This window comes from Podarcis gaigeae (genome assembly GCF_964106915.1).
Source record: "Podarcis gaigeae genome assembly, chromosome: 1".
In the NCBI taxonomy this organism is placed as follows: Eukaryota; Metazoa; Chordata; class Lepidosauria; order Squamata; family Lacertidae; genus Podarcis; species Podarcis gaigeae.
This window is the reverse complement of record NC_139678.1, coordinates 83,122,295-83,145,153: the sequence shown is the minus strand read 5'-3', so window position 1 is coordinate 83,145,153 and position 22,859 is coordinate 83,122,295. Positions and strand designations below refer to the sequence as shown.

General features: G+C 39.6%; 4 protein-coding genes across 4 annotated transcripts; all 4 read right to left on the bottom strand.

The window, feature by feature from the left end:
• Nucleotides 1–2,549: 2,549 nt before the first annotated feature.
• LOC310852291 (olfactory receptor 5AR1-like) lies at nt 2,550–3,500 on the bottom strand (the record flags this gene model as incomplete). Its single annotated transcript, XM_083755609.1, has 1 exon — nt 2,550–3,500. The coding sequence occupies one exon, from the start codon at nt 3,498–3,500 to the stop codon at nt 2,550–2,552; it is 951 nt and encodes a 316-aa protein (XP_083611735.1).
• Nucleotides 3,501–7,258: 3,758 nt separating this feature from the next.
• Nucleotides 7,259–8,910, bottom strand: LOC310826620 (olfactory receptor 5AR1-like). The gene has a single exon (XM_083701710.1). The coding sequence runs from the start codon at nt 8,880–8,882 to the stop codon at nt 7,944–7,946; it is 939 nt and encodes a 312-aa protein (XP_083557836.1). The 5' UTR covers nt 8,883–8,910; the 3' UTR covers nt 7,259–7,943.
• A 3,849-nt stretch (nt 8,911–12,759) lies between these two features.
• On the bottom strand, nt 12,760–13,719 carry LOC310826472 (olfactory receptor 5T17-like; the record flags this gene model as incomplete). Its single annotated transcript, XM_083701424.1, has 1 exon — nt 12,760–13,719. One exon carries the CDS (start codon nt 13,717–13,719, stop codon nt 12,760–12,762), a length of 960 nt encoding a protein of 319 aa, XP_083557550.1.
• A 4,169-nt stretch (nt 13,720–17,888) lies between these two features.
• LOC310852289 (olfactory receptor 5G9-like) lies at nt 17,889–18,854 on the bottom strand (the record flags this gene model as incomplete). The annotated part of the gene is made up of 1 exon (XM_083755604.1): nt 17,889–18,854. One exon carries the CDS (start codon nt 18,852–18,854, stop codon nt 17,889–17,891), a length of 966 nt encoding a protein of 321 aa, XP_083611730.1.
• Between the last annotated feature and the right edge of the window lie 4,005 nt (nt 18,855–22,859).

Sequence of the window (22,859 nt, the reverse complement as noted above, 5' to 3'; positions counted from 1 at the left end):
ACACTCCATCCTCTCAAACACACATCAAGGCTTCCCTGACACCTTCACTACATATCTTTAGGTGCCAGATGAAAATGTTCCTCTGTAACCCAGCGTTTGGCCTTTTAAATGTGTGGGTGGGGGTGTTTTTTGGGTTTTTTAGGGGGGTTGTTATTGGTTTGTTCTTGTTTTATTATGTATTTTGTGCTCTCATTTTGTATTTTGTATGTTGTGAACTGCCTTTGGTGAAAAGTGGTATACAATATGCAGGGCTGGATTTAGGTTTGATGAGGCCCTAAGCTACTGATGGTAACGGGACCCTTTATGTGTCCAGCTGTCCTTTGTTAACAACAAATTGTCACTGTTTTTTTGTGTTGAATATATGCTATATGGTAATTTATGGACCTAATAGGTATCTAAAGCCATTTGCATATGTTGCCATACAACCAGTCCATGCAGAATGTAGGCACCCTATATATAGAAATGAGCAAACCAGTGATATTCTAGGGAGAAGGCTAGCAGATAGGACTATTACTTACATCATAGGAGCCTACACGACACAAAACACTGTTGCTGTATGTAGGTTTTATTTTATTTGTTTTTTATCTTATATTTTGGAAATGTACATCCAGTTTTTTACCTTTAACTTTTTTGGGGGCCCCAAGAGAGGCTTCTTTAGCTTATATGTAAATCCTGCACTGACAATATGGCTGCCATTCATCCAGGAATCGCTCTGAAAAAAATGGCGTCTGGAAGGATTTGTGCTCAACAACTCTGTCCAGATTTTCACTTTTAGGAATATGTCAACCCTAGTATACAAATAATAGAAATTAAAAGAAATTAAAGTACTGTATACATCTTTATGCACATTGCTGTGTGTTTTCCCTCCAGGGTTATTTTCTCCATTATGTGGGGGGGAAGCAGAGACCTACATTGGCTCTGAGTTCGTTTCCGAGCAAAATTCAAAGTGTTGGTGCTGACCTTTAAAGCCCTAAACGGCCTCGGTCCAGTATACCTGAAGGGGCATCTCCACCCCCATTGTTCTGCCCGGACACTGAGGTCCAGCGCCAAGGGCCTTCTGGCGGTTCCCTCCCCGTGAGAAGCGAAGTTACAGGGAACCAGGCAGAGGGCCTTCTTCGTAATAGCACCAGCCCTGTGGAACACCCTCCCACCAGATGTCAAAGAGAACAACAACTACCAGCTTTTTAGAAGACATCTGAAGGCAGCCCTGTTTAGGGAAGCTTTTACTGTTTAATAGACTATTGTATTTTAATATTCTGTTGGGAGCCCCCAGAGTGGCTGGGGAAACCCAGCCAGATGGTCAGGGTATAAATAAGAAATAATAATAATAATAATAATAATAATAATAATAATAATAATAATTTGCATGCTAGCTCCACTCCTACAGCCAAATCCTCTGCTGGCCCCACCCTCTGCTGTCCACATGTTGGGGGCATGTCTGTAGGGGGGAAGCCTGCTGAATGCACATAGGCTATACCTTTGAGCTGGAACCCAGGAACATGGTTTCAGAAATATGTGGCCTTTGATACTGGAGGTGACTTATAGCCACAATAACTAGTAGCCACTGAGCAACTTATCCTCCATGAATTTGCCTGATCCTCTTTTATGTATCTAATCCCCTTTGAAAACTGTCCTTGTTGGTGGCCACCAGTACATTTGTGTTAGTGAATTCCATGAAGTGTGTGAGGAAGTACATTTTTTTGTCTCCCGAGATGTAGCTTTATTAGCTGCCCACGAGTTCCACTGTTATGGACCATAGTCAGGTCCCTTATTCACTTTTTTTTTGCTCAAAAGGGTTCCGTGTGTGTGTGTGTGTTCCCCCTCGCATCCTTCCACTGTAAAAAAATAATAGTGTTTCATAATATTTTTGAACAACAGCAACCATAACTTGTTGTATTTAATGACTCACATTTATTTATTTATTCAAAATTTATTCTTTAAAATGAGCATCACAGAAAAAACTACATTTGTAAAGAGAGTTTTGTATGTCAACAAAACACACATATTCTCCAGAGCTGAATGAAACATTGAGCTAAGTGAAAGACAAAAGATGACAAGTTCACAGAGTTGGTTTTTATTAATAAATTATTTGAATGACAGATTTGAAGCCAATGTGCAACCATTTCTTTGTTTTGAATAACTGTATTCTCATGAGTGTATGTTTGTTCCTCATATCTGTGTCTTTGTCTGGGTTAGTCTGGTAACAATACAATCTCAATGTCCACTCTAATAACTTAGAACCTTCTACATATGTACTGCTATGTTGCTATGTTCTTATATTTTTCTTTACTGTATATTTTGTATTTACAAATGTTCATTTTTTTTCATTTCGTCACATTCTGAAAGTTTGTATGATTCTCTATTTTGAAATAATGAAATATGGATGATCTCCAGCTGTCATACTCAGAGAATAGAGCTCTTGAAGTCACTGGATGTACATTATTTAAATCTGTTAAATTCATTGGGCTTGTTCAGAGTGTGATTATTTTTTACTCACAATTTTTCTTTCATTTTAAAATATTCTCCCCTCCCTATTCTTTGGGTTCTACCTAGCAGATGATTGCTAAAGTAATCCTCAGTCTTCCCATTCCTTTCATGAAAGCTTCTTTCACATCCTTGTTCCTGAGACTATAGATCAGGGGATTCACCAAAGGGACCAACACGGTGTAGACCGCAGCAATTATTTTATCCTGTTCCATAGAATAGCTGGATCTGGGTCTCAAGTACATAAAGAGGAGGGTCCCATAGAACAGACTGACGGTGGTCAGATGAGAAGTACAGGTGGAGAAAGCTTTACACTTGCTGTCATTGGAACGTATTCTGAGGATGGTAGAGAAGATGCAGGCATAAGAGATGAGAACTACCAATGTGGTGGTAACCTCATTAAATCCAGCAATAGCAAAAACAAGGATTTGGTTGAGACTGGTATCAGAGCAAGCCAACTGAATCAATGGTGGCCAATCACAGAAGAAATGGTTGATTACATTAGAGTCACCAAAGGACACTGTTAAGGTAAATCCTGTATTTACTAATGCATTTATAAACCCAGCTACATAAGAAGCAAAGACCAACAAAATACATAGCCTTCGAGACATAATGACGGTATAGAGCAGTGGGTTACAGATGGCCACATAGCGATCGTATGCCATGGCAGCCAAGAGGTAACATTCCGTTGTTGCACCAATAATATAAAAAAACAATTGGGTGAAACAGCTAGAGTAGGAGATGGTTTTTCTATGAGATAAAAGACTCACTAGCATCTTGGGTGTTACGACAGAGGAATAGCACAGGTCCAGGAAGGATAAGTTGCTAATGAAGAAATACATTGGCGTCTGAAGCTGAGAGCAAGTCCTCACGATTACAATGATCCCAATATTTCCCATCACAGTGATAATGTAGATCAGCAAGAAGACAATGAAGAGGGTGATCTGCAGCTTGGATTGATCTGTGAATCCCGCAAGAATGAACTCATCCACCATAGTGCAATTGTTCCCATCCATGTGCACTTGCAAGCACTTGATATATCTGTCTCTCTATATGTATATCTATGTGTACATATTCTGTTATTTGAGAGGGTGGAAATAATATTTCAGTGCCCAGTGTACATCATTCACAATGTTTTTTTAAAAAATAATGTTATTATTTATACCCTGTCCACCTGGCTGGATTTGAATTTTAAAAGGTATGTGGTTATTGTTCATGAAAAAAATATGATTGAATTATAATTTTAAAGCAGAAATATCATCAGTTTTGGGGGGAAAGGTGGACCTTTCCCCAGTAATCTCCATTATTATAGTTCAAATGAGAGCATGAAGGTCATGTTACGGTTGATTCATGTCATGCTTCTCCTCCTCTTCCTTCTTCTTCCTCCTCTCCTCTTCTCTTTCAGAATTTCTCTCCCAAGAATCTTAATTATTGTAAGAAAATTAAAAATACTGGGCAGTGAAGGCACTAGAGACAGCAATTTCCAGATAATTTCTCAAAGTTTGGTGCCAGTTACCAACAAAATCTGGGTTAATAAATGCATTTTAATGAGGCACCTAAAACTCAGCATAGCTGGTACCTACCTTTAATTCATATGGGGCATGGGGTGAGATCCCAGAGACTAGATTCTGCAACTGAAAAAGGCCTGGCTTAGCCTAGCTTACCACCAGATGTAGTGTGGCAGGCCACAGCACAACCAGAAGCTCTCCAATTATTACAGCTGCCAACTGATTAAACAATTTGTGTTATCAGCATTCTGAATTTAAAGCATTTGACTGACTTTTTCATAATAATAATAACCATCTTGACATCATGTTTTTTGATTATATTGAAACAAATGTAACCTAACTGTGGTTTTTTTCTTCATCAAATGAAATCTGTGGCCAATTGTTAGGAGAAGTCATCATTCATACTGATTCTTTCATACTGATTTTTTCACAGTAATGCACCACAAACAGGTTAAAACAAACAGGTTAAATTAATTGAGTGAGCTCGTCAGCTTTGTGCCTCACTGAGAAAGCAATCCTGTACATGTATACTCAAAAGTAAATCTCACTGAATTTAATGGGGTCACTGGGCACCAGATTACGGCTGAAAGCTTTAGGTGACAGCTAGACCAATTAAAGTTTGATTATTGCAACTGCAACTTTAGTAAATGCTGTAGTGGCATTGGGAAACATCTTTGTTTCCTCGTCTTCTACTCAGTCACAACCCTTTTGTCAACCTTTCCAACAGAGCAAAATTCAACTTTCTCATCCTGCTAGTTAATACTTACCTTAAATTTATGTCTCTAAATAATGCCCTTTTCTCATTTCAGAAAGATACAAGGGTCTGAAAGTGTTGGTACATTTATACTAGGTTGCCTGATGTCAAGAGCTTTAGTTCCCTGAGCACAAAATCAGTTGGTTGTTAATGGCTTGAGTTGTTTTCCCTTGATGGTAGAGAAAACAATATTGGAGCTATGGAATTATTTTCTGTTCAAAACCATTCCCTACTCCCAAAAGAAGAAAGTGTGCTTTTATGTTAGGAAACTGGAAATAATGAGGCAGAATACCAAGTATGGCATAGAATGAGGACCACTTTATTAAATATAAGAACATACTCAACTTATAAATAATAACCATGTACAGAAGCATCTTCAAATTTTATCAGGCTCCTAAGTCTGTTAACTGGGTAAGCCTACACTGAAGGGAGTCAAGCTGGCTTTAATTTCCAACTCCCCTTGCCACAGTAGGGCATGCAAATTTCAATAAAGGGTGGACACCACAGAAATAATGGTCAATTTCATTTCGCCCACAGGAGGAGAGATGTATAATGAGGAGAGTCTGTACCATTGAATGTGAACTGCACTCAGCCATAATTCCCTCCTCATCCAACGGCACTTTTGCTCATGATAGCTGTGTAATGGGTTTGCAGATGGACATGTACCTGTCGCACCACACCCTTAAAGGTGAGGAGGAACTCCTTCCTGATTCATGGCCCATCAAGACTGCAAAACCCAAAATGAGAGACACAGGTTAAGCTCAACAGTGAGCCATACCCTTCACCATGACGTCACAAAGCGTGAAATACTCTGGAATCACAGTTTACTTCAAACATGCCTCAAGGAACCCATCATCCATTTCAATCCATTCCTTTCCCGTTCACACCTGCAACAGGAAAAGGATAATTTAGTGCTTCTTCCTCCACTACTCTTAACCCCCTATGAAGGTCAGAAGGAACGTCTCCACCCCCACCGTTCAGCCTGGACACTGAGGTCCAGCTCCAAGGGCATTCTGGTGGTTCCTTCACTGCAAGAAATGAGGTTACAGAGAACCAGGCGGAGCGCCTTCTCAGTAGTGATGCCCACCCTGTGGAACACCCTTCCATCAGATGTCAAGGAAATAAACAACTATCTGACTTTTAGATGACATCTGAAGGCAACCCTGTTTAGAGAAGTTTTTATTGTTTGATGTTTTATTGTGTTTTTAATATTCTGTTGGGAGCCGCCTAGAGTGGCTGGGGAAACCCAGCCAGATGGGTGGGGTATAAATAAGAAATTATCATCATCATCATCATCATCAGAGAGCATAATGTCATTCCCTAAGTCTGACAAGTGGAATCCATCAGCTCTGTAAAGTTCCTGTCTCATGTGTGTAATCCCATATAGTTTCAGATTTACAGTTATCTCTCTCTGCACTTTCTAGGGAAATATGGATACCTTGATCTTAGATTGGGTGTTATTGTTTATCTGTTCTTGTGGTTCTATAGCAATTTGAAAACTAATAACAATAAACTTAAAACCCCTTTAACAAATAGCCCCTTCAAAAAAAAAAAAGCCACTTAAAAACAGCATTTTTATATCATATATGATATAATTAAATTCCACCTTAACAATGAAAAGGCTATTGCAGCCATCCTAAAAATACTTATAAATAAACAGAGTAATACCAGAAAGGCTTATTCCCCTTTAGGAGAAAATAGAAATGTCTTTTGTAGCACATGTCACAGCTGTTAGTACTGACCATAGATATTAGAGGTGTGCACTGAACACAAGATTTGGTTTGGACCTTGACCAGATGATTCAGAAAGTGGTGTGTTTTGGCCTGGACCACTTCGGAGGCTGCTTGCTTTGCTCAGACCCAAATCAGAATCTTGTTTTGGAACACCGAAGCTTCAAGTTTCCCCATTCACTATAATGGGAATATTTAAAATGTTTGTAATGCCTTAACTTTATGAAAGAACTGCTTGAGAGTATAGGATTGTGCTTATAGAAACCTCTCTCTCACTTAAACAATCCAACATTTTTTCTTCACTCTAAGTAACAGAGCAATAAACGCAGAAATATACATATTTAACGGTCTTCCTCATCAATCACCACCAGTTGAGTCCCTGTTAGCATATATATGAAATTAGGAAGTTTTTACCCCATATGAATCTCTTACATTGAATTACACTTGCCAGTTATATATCTTTGAAGATCTTTGCTATCCTTTTTTTGTTTTCATCATCCCAAATAACCTGGTTTGTTTAGCAAGCTTGACCACCTCACAGTTCACCCCAACGCCAAATCATCTCTGAACCACCTAAGCACCAGCACCAAGTTGGATTGCGGGGGGGGGGGGGGGAGAGATTGTAAAGTTGCATAATAATTTTTGGATAATAACAAGCAGATTTTGTATTTTTAATTATTCATAAATAAGTAATATGCAAATCATGAATACCTTTCTCATTTTCAAGAAACCCTTTCTTATATTGACAAAGCTACTTTTAAAACAGTAGTTGCATATGTTAATAAACTTTACATACTTCTAAGCCAAGCGAAACATAGGGCTAAGCAAAAGACAGGAGACAAGCTCACTGAGAGATGGTCCATATCGATAAATCACTGGAACAATAAATTTCAAGCCAATGTGCAACCAATGTTATTTGAAAATCTAAATTTCAGCATGTCTATATTTGTGCCTTCTACTTGTTTATTTGTCTGATTTCACACGGTAATAGCAATCAATACAATCTCCCTACCTATCCCCTTTAAGCATTAAGAACCTTCTAAAAATCTACTCATAGTACTACAACTACTACTATCACTATGTTCTCATTTTTATTTATTGTAGATACTGTACGTACAAATATATTATTTTTCTTCCTTTTGGTTACTTTATGAAGGCTTGTGAAAATCTCTATTTGAAATAATAAGGTGTGGATGATATCCAACTGTCATATTCAGAGCTCAGACCTATTAAAATCAATGAATGTACATTACTAAAGTTCAGCGCTCTCATTGTACCAGCCTGGCACAATGGGTATAACTAACATTGAATATAATCCTGTATAACTCTGGATTTATATAGATAATGTGCATTAGTTTTTATTCCTATTTTTTTCTTTTGTTTTACAATTCTCTACCCTCCTCAACCTTCAGGTAAATCAAAGAGCTAACCCTTTGCTATATTCTTTCCAGTATGCGACTGCTACATTTATCTTGAAAACCCGAGTCTCTCCATTCCTTTAATCAAGGCATCCTTCACATCTTTGTTCCTGAGGCTATAGATCAGGGGATTCATGAACGGGATCAATACTGTGTAAACCACTGCGATTATTTTATCCTGCTCCAAAGAGTAGCTGGAACTGGGTCTCAAGTACATAAAGAGGAGGGTCCCATAGAACAAACTGACGGCGGTTAGATGAGAAGTACAGGTGGAGAAAGCTTTGTGCTTGCTGTCATTGGAGCGTATTCTGAGGATGGTAGAGAAGATGCAGGTATAAGAGATGAGAACTATGGATGTGGTGGTAACTTCATTGAATCCAACAATAGTAAAAACAAGGATTTGGTTGAGAGTGGTGTCAGAGCAGGCCAACTTCATCAATGGTGGCCCATCACAAAAAAAATGGTTAATAACCTTAGAATCACCAAAGGACACTGTTAAGGAAAAACCTATCTGTACTGTTGCATTTAGGAAGCCCACCACAAAAGAAGCAAACACCAACAAAACACATAGTCTTTCAGACATGATGACTGTGTACATCAGTGGGTTACAGACAGCCACATAGCGATCATATGCCATGGCCGCCAAGAGGTAACATTCTGCTGTTGCCAAAGCAATATAAAAATACAACTGAGTGAAACAGCTAGAGTAGGAGATGGTTTTTCTATGTGATATGAAGCTCACTAGCATCTTGGGTGTTACGACAGAGGAATAGCACAGGTCCAGGAATGATAAGTTGCTAAGGAAGAAATACATAGGCGTCTGAAGCTGAGAGCAAGTCCTCACGATTACAATGATCCCAGCATTCCCCAATACTGTGATAATGTAGATCAGCAAGAAGACTATGAAGAGGATGATTTGCAGTTCAAATCGATCTGTGAGTCCCACAAGAATGAACTCATTCACTATAGTGCAGTTGTCCCCATCCATGTGCACTTGCAAACAAACTGTTATTTGAAAAGAGGAAAATAATAAATTTCAGTGTTATAGGTAGCAAATCAGATTTTGAAAAGCTGCTATGAAAAATACAAGATTATTTAACATTCAAAATCTCTTAGGATATATCATCATTTTTTTAAAAAAAGGAGGAACTTGTCTGAGCAATCTCCAGTTTGATCCTTTAACTGAAAATAAACAGGTATTGTTTCAGTTATTGTTCTTTCTCCTTTTTTAAAAAAGACCCCCCTCTAAATATATTTTTATATTGTGAGAAAATTAAGAATACTGAGCAGTGCAGAGGCACTAGAACAGCAGGATAGAATTTCCTATAAACAATATATAAAAACAAGAAGAAAGAATAAAATGGGAGAAAGGGGAAAGGAAATTGTAGGCCACTTTTAAGAACTCCAGCAATGATGAGTTATTTGGACTTAAGCTACACCCAGTTGACTTCATTTAAACTCAATATCATTTCCTCAAGTGCTGGGAATAAATATTGATGGTAGCGCTCTTTTGTTCATATCCTGTTTATGAGCTTCCCATAAGGATCTGGTTGCTTAGGTCAGGATGCTGAATAAGACAGGTCTTTGGTCAGAGCTCTTCTAATGTTTTCGTTAATGTAACATACTGATGTTACACGCCAAACCAATAAAGGAGTTCCACATATGGAAGCAAAATTCCACAGATGGAATGTTCTCTATATATGGACATGGGCACCACGTTTAGAAATATAAGATGGCAAATCATATGGGAAAGAAGCAAATCATTTTCTTTACGTCAGCATGGATGTCTCTCACTGATAAATTTAGGTAGAATAGTTATCTCATTTTTAGCCATAAATGCTTTAAATTCATTATGAATTCTCTGAGAATCTGAGGACAACATCAGCTTGTATACCACATTGGAGAAAAGGAGAGATCTGTACTCACCACAGTTTCAGGCAACAATTATAGCAGCCAGGGAAGGGGGCATATTGAAGTTGGTTTCTTAATTATTATTCTAGGTTATTATTCTAGGTCTGAAGTGTATGCCTTCTTTTAGTCATCAGATTCCCAAATGAAGATGTAGTTATTTTATCTTGAAGATCTGGGTTTGGGTAAACCCATTGGGATCCTTCCACCTGATGGACCTCTGCAGTAATAAGTCAAGCTGCTCTGTTAATAATTCTTTGTTTACCTTGTGACTTTGCCAAGATGTTTTTGGTTTGATATGGAGGAATCCCTAAATAATACACAGTGGAAAGATATTATGGATGATACAATTTTGGGTGCTTCACACTGACACACCTCATTGGAAAGGAATATAAACTTCCACAAACTGTTACAAAAAGTAGCTTTATTATACTGGCCTTTCTTTGTTGGTGAAGTGCCAGGATTTTACAAGACAAAAAAGTAATTTTCTCCATACTGTACTTCAACAACAAAACTCCTGTGGTGGTTCTAGCATACAGAGATTTGTTAGTACAATCTCCCATGGGGCACTGGCTAATGAAACAGTTGCTGGATTCTCTGTTAGTGCCATCTGTAACCATAAAGGAAACAGATTTTTGTGAATTCTAATATTTACTTATTTATTACATAGACCCTCTTCTTCACCCAATTGTCCCAGGATGAGTTACAAGAATACCAAAAATAAAACAGGTGCAAGTTATCTTGAATATATTAAAATAAATATGCAAAATATGATCGGATCCTAAAGGACTACAGTTGGTGGGAAGCAATCTGCCCCATGGGATATGGCTTGGCAGCAGCTGAAAGCATCGAAGATGCTGCTTGAAAAACTGGCAAGGCATTTTTTAATATTAAAAAAAACCTAGAGAAAAGAAATGAACATAAGAGCCCCACTGCATCAGACCAAAGGCCCCTCTAGTCCAGCTTCCTGTTCTCACTCTCTCCACTTTTGCTTCCTGGCAGCTGTCCATTATGACAAGATCAATTGCCATTTCCCCATGATTTGGAGAATGATTTTGGACCTGCACCTTAGAGAGGTTTACCTATAACAACAATGAGACCTCACATAACTTAAAACAGTTTGGCATTGAGGTCTATTGATGATGCCAAAATTCATTTTGAAAAGTGTCTTAATTGTATATTACCCTATTTGTATTGAAAATAAAACTCACAAGGAAATCAACAAGCAGTACTTCCAGTACTAACAGTATTCATGGTCTTGAAATACTTATTTTGCCAGCTATATTCCAAGGAGGACTCTATTTTATTCAAGTTCTTCCTCAGGATCAAAACATAAATTGAAAGTATGTTGAGATTTTTAGGTTAGCATTGTTTGCATTAACCAAACTGTCTTCTTGCTCAAAGTCACCTTCCAGGGTAGGTATTTGACACATACCCAGAAGCTGATTAGTTTAACTCAGGAATGGCTAACCTACAGCCCTCAAGATGCTCCTGGACTAACATTACCCCTGATCATTGGCCATATTGGCTGGAACTGATGGGAGTTGGGAGCCCAGCAGCATCTGAAGGGAAACAGATTCTCCACCTCTAGTTTAACCCTTTATTCATGATGAAACTATGAATTATTGCTGAGATGGACCTGAACCTTTTATGAAATGGTATTACAGAGCAACACATTTCCTCCAAGCAATCAGCTTTATGGGAATATTCACATTTGAAAAAGTCAAGTGTACCCCAAGGGCATGTAGTTTAGTTTGTGTATGAAGGACTCATTGTCAAGTGCAGACTGGGATGGCAGACTCTAGACTCTAGAGCAGCGGTTCTCAGCCTGTGGGTCCCCAGATGTTGTTGGACTACAACTCCCATCATCCCTGAGCTCTGGCCTTGCTAGCTAGGGGTGATGGGAGTTGTAGTTCAAAAACATCTGGGGACCCACAGGTTGAGAAAGGATGCTCCAGAGGGAAATAAGGCAGGTGAAGAGAAATGAAGAAGCTGAGAGAGCAGAGTGAATACTGGTCCAGAAGTCCAAGTAGATTCTTCCCTTCATGTGGGTGCGCTGTTGGCAGCTGTGGAGAGCTCATAGGGCCTTCTTAGTAGTCATGTCTACCCTGTGGATTGCCCTCCCATTAGATGTCAAGGAAATAAAGTATATTTCCTATTTTTCACACCTTGCGCTTATTATGAGGAATCTCTGAACATCTATCATGGAACTTTTGCACACTGCTTTATTATATGTTTAGCTGTTGTTGCTTTAAAAAAACACCTGACCCTTTCTCCAAGCAGAAGGTAGCTTATTAATTTATTTGCAGTGTTTATGTTCTGCCCAATAATTAAGGTTCTCTGGGTGTGTAGAGTAAACATGGTCTCCTTATTACTTTTTTATCCTCACAGCGATTCTATGAGGTATATAATAGTATATATTCTATATTCTAAGTAGTAGAATATTCTATATACTAAGTAGTAGTGATCGGCCCAAGATCTCCCCATGAGACCACTCTGGCTTTTGTGTTTCCTCACAATCTTAAGATCTCATGTTCATCTCCACAGCCCTCTCTCATTGCAACCACACATGATTTGTGGTATCTTCTACATATCAATTGTAAGAGGTAATCATAGATAAGCAATTTAAGAATAGGGCATTACTTTCCTAGAATTGACTTACTCTCTTTTATTTAAAAAACAACAACTCAACAATTTTGGGGGTTTCCTAAAAAAAATCTCAACAACTTTTGGGATGTCTTGGTTTTTGCTTTTTGAAATATGGCAACCCTAAGCTACAATGAGCACTTCTAGCTTATATTATTTGCTGAACTTATATTGATCCTTAAGATCATCATATAGGTAAATGACAAGAGAGGCTACATTTTTGTAATTTTAATATTGGACATGCAACACCATACATAGATGCTAATGTACTAGCAATATATAGCTCTTGTGGAAATGTTTAGAAATTGTTGCTAGCTACTCATTTTGTTACATACCTTCCTCTGAATGCCTCCTAAAGCATCCTTAACCTCCTTGTTTCTCAGGCTGTATATCAAGGGATTCAGTAAGGGGATGACAATTGTGTAGAACACAGCAAGGGTTTTGTCCGTGACATCTTGAAGAAACGATCCACTGCCAGAGTTTGGTCGGAAATGCAAGATAAGAATTGCCCCGTGGAAGATGGTAACTGCAGTGAGGTGTGAGGTGCAAGTGGAGAACGCCTTGAGTCTACCTGCCCTTGAGCTGATCCTCACAATGTTGATGAGAATGTACATATAAGAGACGATGACACTCAGGATGGTGGTTCCTTCTACAAGCCCAGCCTCAAAAAAAATCAGGCGTTCATTGATGTAAGTATCCGAACAGGAAAGTGATAAAAGTGCAGTGATGTCACAATATACATGATTGATTTCGTTTGATTGACAGAATGACAGCCTGAAGGTGAAGACTGTATGGAGAAGAGAGTGCAGAAGCCCAAGAGCATAGGACCCTACCACCAGAAGTGTACAGATTTTAGGAGACATGAGGACTGGATACAGCAGTGGTTTACAGATAGCCACATAGCGATCATATGCCATTGCAGCCAGGAGAAAGCACTCTGTGCTGCCCAGACCTATCACAAAGTACATTTGCAATGCACATCCAGTGAGGGAAATGGTCTTTTTATCTGCTAAGAGATTCACAAAAGTCTTAGGGGCAACCACAGAGGAGAAGCATGCATCGAGGAGAGAGAGGTTGCTGAGAAAGAAGTACATTGGAGTGTGGAGCTTGGGACAGGCTCTTATTAACACAAACAGTCCTAGATTTCCCACCAAAGTAGCAATATAAATAGCAAGGAAGACTAGAAAGAGGACAATCCGTAGTATGAGATTGTTTGTTAACCCTACAAATACAAACTCATTGATTATTACGGTGAAGTTTTTCTCTTTCATTGCATTCAGATTGTTTTATTCCAGAGCTGTAAAATAAAGAAACACGACAACTGAGAAGAAATGACCATTTATTCATCATGCACATGAGAAATCTATGCAGTTCATTTGCCACCAGTGACTCCCTTACTTTATTTAAACAAATATAGGAAGGATTTCTATCAAAGGTACCAGGCGCTTAGGGATAAAGGGAGTGTCTTACCTTCTTCTTCAGCTCTACAAAGGTATCTGCTATACAACATGGGGGCCTAGTTATAGGTGAGAAAGGATGTGATGAAGACACCCACACAAACTAAGAACAGCTAGCACATCCTTTGTTAATGTAGAAAACTGGCTATACCAGGAAGCAATGTAGAACCTCTTTCAAAAAATACTTTTGGCATTGAAAGGGAATACCTTCCAGCCCAGAGGAAAACCAGGACATGCATCTTTCGGTGCTGCAATTTCAAAGGAGCCAGGGGACTTGTGCATGAACACAGCACCCCAAAATGGGATGTCCCACTTAAATTGGGACAGTTGAGGGGTATGAAAGTGTGCCTTTGGTTCTGTTGCTACAAGAATGCCGCTGTTAAGTGTCTCTATTATTGGGGATGTTGAGAAAGAATATGTAGTCAAAGTTATGCAAGTAAATTCAAGAGTTTGACTGAAAACTTTCTTTCACTTCTGTTTTAAGTGTATAATGAAGACACTCAGAATACATTTACGATAATCATTACGCATACTTGCAATTTTTCCAGAAGCTATTTTGACTGTTAAGAGGGTGCCTTAGAAAAAATTCTGCACATTTTCCTTCCCCTTCTAAACTAAAATGACACTGCAGGATCTGCTATCTGTTGCAGATAAGTAACAACTCCGACTCTTGGATTGCTGAGCATAATCTTCTCTTGAGAACAATGCTTGGAAGGTACATGCACTACAATACTGAAGAAAAATACTAATTGCAGAATGCTGATCAGCTGGCTTGCAGTGGAATCATGAAGCACTCTCTCCTTTCTCTGGAGAGCATAAAAAACCATAATTCTTTAAATGTATATAAGCCTGCATAACAGAGCTCATATAAATAATGCAAACAGCAAACAAAATAACAAACAAATAGGCATAAAGCCTGCCACAAGGATCAATCAAACATGCTTCAAAATCATCATTAGCAGAAGAAGCACATATATGTGTCAAAATAAGAGCAAAGTTGGGAAAAAGTTATGCAAAAAAACAAGGTGTGTGGTTGCGGGAAAACAACACACTGACTCCTGCTTTCTTCTATGTCGCTACTTACTCTTAAAGGAAACTGGGGTGGTAGAAGATCTGAAGAAATAAATGGAGAATGAAATTGCATCAATGGAACTTAATTCCAGAGAGATAACTATGTTGGTTGCTTGCAGTAAAACCCAAATAGAGAAATGTGATAATGAGCAGTTATTGTACCCAGAAGCATTCTTAGACAGAGTCCACTTTGTCAGCTGCATGGAATGGCATGTATATATAACTCTCGAGCTTTTATTTTATCCCTACCACCCTCAGTGCTCCATGTCCTTGGAGAACTGCACAGAATTCATCGTTTTAGGAATTCATCTATTGGGAAAATGTGCTATACTCTCCCCAAGACTCAACCGCATTGTTTGTTTCTGATAAAAAATAATAATAATTCCATATGAAGAGGCAGAGCCGACCCAATACATTTTGGCACATCAAGTGAACCACAAAAAGTGCCCCCTCCCTGCTAGGGAAGAAGGAGTCAATAAAGATTAACAAAGGGGAAATAAAGATCTCCCCTGGGATCTGCTACCCCTGTGGATCTTGCCACCTGAGGCAGCTGCCTCACCTTGCTTCATGGGTGGGCCGCCCTTCTGAAGAGGCAAAGAGAAGGGGAAGAGTATTGTTAGCCCTGAAAAACAAACTTATATGAAGCTACAACCATAGCTGTCAACTTTTCCCTTTTCTTGCGAGGAATCCTATTCAGAATAAGGGAATTTCCCTTTAAAAAAGTGAAACCTTGACAGCTATGGCTACAACTGGAAGAATGTTGGGGGCATCATAGACTGGAAATGGGTAACATTGTTTCATGAAGGAATCCCAATAACATAGGAAGCCAAAGCCAGATCATTGGTTTATCTGAATGAATATTGGCATCGGAGGGCAGCAGCCATGTGCAGGACTTAGCACTGATTGGAAGTGGCTCTCCAGGGTTTCAGGGAAAGATCCTTCCCAGCACTACCCAGAGATGCTGCACATTGAACCTAGGATATTTTGCAGGGGAAGCATGTGATCTTCCATCAAATTTGCATTGACACTTTATCACAATTTGTTTTTCTGGGAAAGGATTGTAACTCCATGGTAGTGCATCTGCCTGCAGAAGGTCCCAGGTTTTACACACACACACACACACACACACACACACACACACACACACACCAATACAAAACAGTGAGATGGCAGGAATCAGGGTTGCCATTTGTCCAGAATTTACCGGACATATCCAGAATACTGCAGTCGGAATCAGTGTCTGGGCAGAAATCAGCTAAATGTCTGGGAAAATCCAGATGTATGGCAACCGTGTCGGCAGTATTTTTGCCAATTTTCCTCAAAAATAGTGCATTTTTGAAAAGTATTTTTGCCAAAAATAGCTCAAAAGCTTTTTAGTCTGGATTCTCACTTTTTGAAATATGGCAACCCTAGCAGAAATACAAAGTACTGGTATGTACTAGTGCCGAAGCATGGGGAAACATGTGGGACTGAATTTTCTAATAATAAATATTGATATCCATTTTGAATGTTATCTCTTTTGTTCAAGGAAGGACCTGGGGGAGGAGGAGATTTAAGCAGCTGTGGGAAAGTGAGGACTTGCAGTCTCCACAACTGCCTCAAAGGAGCTAGACCTCTGAAAAGTGTTGCTGTGCTGACACTCCTGAGCAGACCTTGTTTCTTCTAATAATGTTAATGTCACTTACTCTGTGTGATTTATTGCTGGCTAGCTTCTGACCTAATGTCAAGCCAAACACTTGAAGAGGGCCTAATTGAGTCTCACAATAGAGGAGATAGGTTGACTGTAGAGGAGATAGAGGAAGAGATAGGTTGACTGTCCTTTTATTAATTTTTCAGTTCTAAAAAACACTTCATAGCCTAAAGTCATGCAAGCATTGTACAGTAAGAGAAAATAGGATAAAATATAAAAGAAACAAACTCAATGAACTAAAAGCAATAAAATCATATCTACAGTTATAGACACTGTAGAGAATGACTGAGGCACACATCAGGGAAAGCCTTCTTTTTCTGCAGGCAGTGCAATGGCATCTCAGATACTTTTTGAGGTGGCTGGCAGACAGCAGCTCCCTCTCCCTCTGCTTCTCTCTCTGTGAGAGTTCTTTGTCACATCCACAGCTCTGCTGTACATCACAGGTAGGACAGAAGTTGGGAGCAAGAAGACTGTTGCACCCGCTTCGAACTGAATCAGGCGCAGTGTTTTCATACGATGGTAGTAGCGCTGGGAAGGGATCCCTTTCAAGACTTTCCACTGGCCACCACTCGCAGCAATCCCATTGGTGATACTTCTATCTGGCCATACATCTGGTGGATAGAAAAGGGTGCTCTGTGCCAATGGAATGATGTTGGCAGGCTGCAGGTGGGCAAGATGGATGGACGGATAACTCTTGTCAAATGCAAGCCTTCCTGTTCCAAGAAGGTTCCTGTTCCAAGTTGACTGAACAGGAGCACTTCTCATACTCCCTATGGCTTAAGGCAGGAGTGATGAACCTGTGATTCTGCAGACATTGCTGGACTATAACTCCCATCTTGCCTGATCATGAGTCTGATGGGAATTGGAACCCAACAACACCAAGAGGGCTACAGCAACTCCCCATCTCTGACTTAAGGAGGTGGGGATACAATGCACTATTAAGCACTATGTTAATCATACAAAAGAGAATTGTTAAAACAGTGGTCAAACTCCATGTTAGGGGATACACCATATATCATTCATAGCATAGAATGTTCCCTTCATTCAGCTTGGATTAATATGGACATAGTTTAAGGGAAACATTACATTCCTCACCAAATCAGTACATAGGGGCCAGAGGGAATTTGGTGCATCCTTCTTTCTATCCAGACTTTAAGGTCTGGAAAGAACTGTAATACATTACATACATTAATAATGCCATGCCCATTTGGTTTTATAAAGTTCATGAACAAAACATTTTGTCACACACCTTCCGCTGAAAGCCTCCCAGAGCATCCTTTACCTCCTTGTTTCTGAGGCTATAAATCAAAGGGTTGAGTAAAGGGATGACAACTGTATAGAACACGTTCAGTGTTTTGTCAAAGATGCCTTGAACCAAAGATTCATCGCTAGAGGTTGGTCGGAAGTGCAGAATGAGAATTGCCCCATGGAAAATGGTAACCACGATGAGGTGCGAGGTGCAGGTGGAGAAGGCTTTCAGCCTGCCTGAGACCGAACTGATCCTCACCACAATGTTGCTGAGAATATATGTATAAGAAACTACAACACTCAGGATGGTGGTTATTTCTACAAGACCAGCTTCATAGAAAATCAGGAGTTCATTGAGGTGGATATCTGAACAGGAAATGGTCAAAAGTGCTGTGATGTCACAGAAAAAGTTATTGATCACGTTAGACCTGCAGAACGACAGCCTGAAGGTGAAGACTGTATGAAGGAGAGAGTGCAAAAAGCCAAGAGCATAAGACCCCAACACCAGAAGAATGCAGACTCTAGGAGACATGAGGACTGGGTACAGCAAGGGTTTGCAGATAGCCACATAGCGATCATATGCCATTGCAGCCAAGAGAAAGCACTCTGCGCTCCCCAGACCTATAAAAAAGTACATTTGCATTGCACACCCAATAAAGGAAATGGACCTTTTCTCTGCTAGGAAGTTCACTAATGCCTCTGGAGCAAACACAGAAGAGAAGCATACGTCCAGGAAAGACAGGTTGCTGAGAAAGAAGTACATTGGAGTGTGGAGCCGGGGACTGGCCCTTATTAAGGCAATCATTCCTAGATTTTCAACCAAGGTGATCATATAAATAACCAGGAACACCAAAAAGTGACTAGTTCGTAGTGTAGGGTTGTTTGTTAATCCTACAAAGACAAACTCACTGACCACTGTTGTGGAGTTTTCTTCAGACATTGCACCCAGGTGAAATGTCCAGATCTGAAAAAACACCAAAGCATGGCACAGGTAAAACAATACTTTACAACCAATGTATGGAATTCTTTGTCAGCAGTGGCAGGGATGACTATGAGCTTGCATTACTTTAACAGAAATTGGATTATCACTGCATCTACTCAGGAGATATTTACTCCTGTGCTATGAACTGTCAAAGAATTCATGCAAATCATTTCCTTCATTTCACATACTTCTATCTACACCAACACAAGAAAGCACAGCATAAAGTGCACTTTTGCATACTTTTACATACCTTTGGAAATAAGCTCTGTGCAGCTTCTGCATAAACAGCTGTGTTACTCTGTTGCAGTGTGAGAGAGAGAGAGAGTGCTTGAGGCAGATAGATCAGCAAGCTCATGTAAGATATAAAATAATATTAAAGTGAACTAGATATGTTGAATCACAGCAATCTGATAATTTGCAATAATGTTTTCTCTCCACAGCAATAAAATAAGCTACAAATGTTCCCTTAATCTGATTGCCAACCCCCTTATTGTTGGTACTATATGGGCACCATAAGAAGCTCTGTTCCATTTTCTTTCTTCACCAATCTTTCCAGTGACACTTGGTTCCTAACATTACTTTTCCTCCAGATGTTATTCTCTCAGCAGTCCTGTTCTTTCAGAATTCTTAGCATAAATAGAATGTCTATTCTGATCTGAATTTGCAAGAGACTACCTTGCTATTTATTATGGACCACTTTTGTTTGGCTGCTGTAAGATAAACAGCTGACAGGATATTGAGCTTCCTCACACATGACTTTTTCAGACTTTAATCCCTCCTGAAGTCTCATAGAAACTAAAATGACCAACAGGGAGCTAATTATTATTTTTTACCTCTTAATGGAAAATGAGGTGAAATGGTGCTGTCGAGCAGAATTCCAGAGAGAGAAAGAGTGAAATATCACCATCATCAACACAACCACCACCACCACCACCATCATCTCAGGGCAGTTCACAGCATAACAACCATAGAATAAAACAACAAAGTATATAATAAAAACAATTAAAATAACAAAACAATAACCACCAACACCTACCCTACCACAAGACACACTTAAAGGTCCATAGAAATTAATCAGCCAAAAGTCTGGTTGAAGAGAAACGTTTTTGCCAGGCACTTAAAGATGTATAATGGGACTTCCGGGTTGGCTCCATCGATTAATGGCGGATTCCCTCCGCGCTCCGGAGGGAATCTGCTCTGCAGAGACTGGGTCTTACCGCGGTGGCGACCCTTAAAATCACAGGCGCAGAAGCCTGTGAGCATAGTGACTCGGCGGGCACCATTTGCGCCCCCCAATCCGTGAAGGAGCCTTTTTAAAGGCTTCGGAACGGGGACGGGGTGCGGTGCGGTGCGGTGCTGAGAGTACTCCTTCATCTGCGGAGTGAAGCCGCAAGCCATTATCGGAGAGCGCTGACTTTTTCCTTGGAACATTCGGACTCTAAAACATCAACCCGTGAGTAATACGGAAATTGGAATTTTAAAGAAAAATTTGGCAGATCAGGAACGACCGGGGAAGGGTTAAAAAGGAAGTCCACCCCCCCTCTTTGTAAACAATTTAAAGCAAAGGACCTGCTAGCTAAGGTCTAGAGAATCTTTTCTTTTTTTTTTAGTAAAAGACTTTAATTTCACGGTTTTGACATTATAAGAATTTTTGCTGGAGGATAATAAGATTAATTTTAAGATTAATTAAGTTTCACCACCCCCCCGGACCCGGGAGTGTCCCACGACAGAGCCTGTTGATGAAAGACTGAAAAGTTTGACATCTGTCAAGTTGGCTGTCGAGACGGAAAAGGAGTACCTTGTTTTTGTTGCTTCTGTTGGTTAATTTGTAATAATTTGTTGAAAATAAGGAAGGGCTGATACAAAATAATCTGACTTTTGGACTTGAGCTGAAAGGAATATTAAGGAACTAAAATCCCCCTAGAGGGGTTTAGTGACATTACAGGAATGGCTGGAGGAAGGAAAATCCAGGCTGAATTGGACAGAGCATTTGTTCTCTTGGGAAAGTTACAAGGCCAAACTGATGTTTTGGCTACAAATGTTACAACTCTGGACTTAGCAGTAAAGAACATTGTTGAATCTGATAAGGACTTGAAACAAGGAGCCTATCCAACTGTACAAATAGAGAAAATGGAGAGCTTTGACAATATGGAGCAGGTGACAGATGTTGCCCCTGAAGAAAAGGAAGGAGGAGCTGAAACCTTGCAGAAGTTAAAGGAGAGCAGCATTTTGAAGCCTGACATGATGACAAAAAAGGAAAATAAAAATCTGATGTGGAGAGCCTGGCCTGAACTGGAGGTGGAAGCTGGAGCTTGGGGGACATTTGGACTTGAAAGGAGTATAAAACAAGATTTGAAGTACCCCATAAGCTTTATCTTTAAATATGGAGGTCTGGCTGGTAGAAACATGGATCCTGTTGGGCCGGAGCTTCTTCGAGATTTGGAGTTTAACATTAAAGACTACCAAAAAGACCGGCAGGGAGGAACTGAGAGAGAATTGAAAGCCTCGGATGTGAGATCTCCAGGCTAAACAGTATATTGAGACTGATGGATTTTTGTTGAGGACTGAAACCGGGAAAAGGGTGGGTGGAGTTTGGGAATCCAAAGGGTATATAAATATAGTTTGTTTTATTTTTACTTTGCTTTGCTACTGGTATGGAAATTGGGAAAGACGTGGAAGGGAAATTTTGGTCGACTTTAGGAAATATGTTTAAGAAAAAATAATGAGGTATAAATATTGATGTGTAAATTTGGATAAGTTAAAATTGATTTTTTAAAATGGTCTAAATTAAATGAAAATAATGTTTGTAAATATAAACTGAGGAAATGGAAGAAAGAAGAAAAGTAAAATAATAACATGTTAGAATAAATTAAATTAAGTTAAAATGGAGAAGTAAATTAAGGATTTGCTGAGCTAATAATTTAAATTGGAATACAGGAAGGGGAGGTGTGAGGAGGTCTGAGAAACAAGTTAAAAGAAAATAAGTATTTGAACTTTTAGGTGTTTTTAATTGTTTTTTTAAAGTTATGGATTTTTGTATTTTTTGTTTATTTTTGTTTTTGTTGTTATATGTTTTGTCCTTTTTTGAAAATGCTAATAAATATTCATTATTATTATTTTTTAAAAGATGTATAATGAAGGCGCTAGCTGAATCTCCCTGGGGAGAGCATTTCACAAATGGGGAGCCATCGCAGACAAGGCCTCTTCTTATATTACCACCCTCCAGACCTCTGGTGGAAGAGGCACCTCAGAAGGGCCTCAGAAAGTGATCTCAGGGGCTGGGTAGGTTGTTCCCCCACCCTCCAGCTTAGATTTTCAAGGGACATTTGGGGCAGCAGTGGGTGGGGGAATTGTCAAAATGGCCCCCTTTCCCTCCATTAGCAGATACCTCCCACTGGGGCAAAGCACTAGGAGGGTGTTCCAGTGGGGCAGAGGTTTGTATAGATTCAGACAAAGCAAGGTGCTTTGAAATTGAGGTGTCAATATAACAAGTACTGTGACTAGTGCAGTTTCCGGATGTTCTTACTAAAATCTTTACAATTTAAAGAAATGTGTTTTTAGTAAAATTCCAGTTAATTTTGTCAGAAGCCATGGGATGATGCATGGAGTAGAGAAAGTGGATAAAGAAAAGTTTTTCTCCCACTCGAATAACGTTAGAGTAGGTGGCCAATAAGTCGTGATGGCTACTAACTTGGATGGCTTTAAAAGGCAAAATTAATGGAGGGCAGGTCTATCAATGACTGCAGCTCATTTTGTCTGTAAATACAAAATACAAAGCATGGAAGAGTGAATGGAATGCTGCTCTTCTGCCCTTGTTTCAGGTGAAGGGTGATTTCCTCACCCTCATCCGTTTTGGTGACCCATAGCTGGTGGGACGCATCTGCCAGTCAAAGGAGGAATGTGGACAGGCTTAAAAGCCTAACCCTCCTCAGTGCATTTCCAGAGTGGCAGCTCTCCTAATGC

Excerpts from the sequence above, each read along its gene's own strand:
- LOC310826620 (XM_083701710.1), bottom strand. The coding sequence starts at position 8,882 with ATGGATGGGGACAACTGCACTATAGTGAATGAGTTCATTCTTGTGGGA.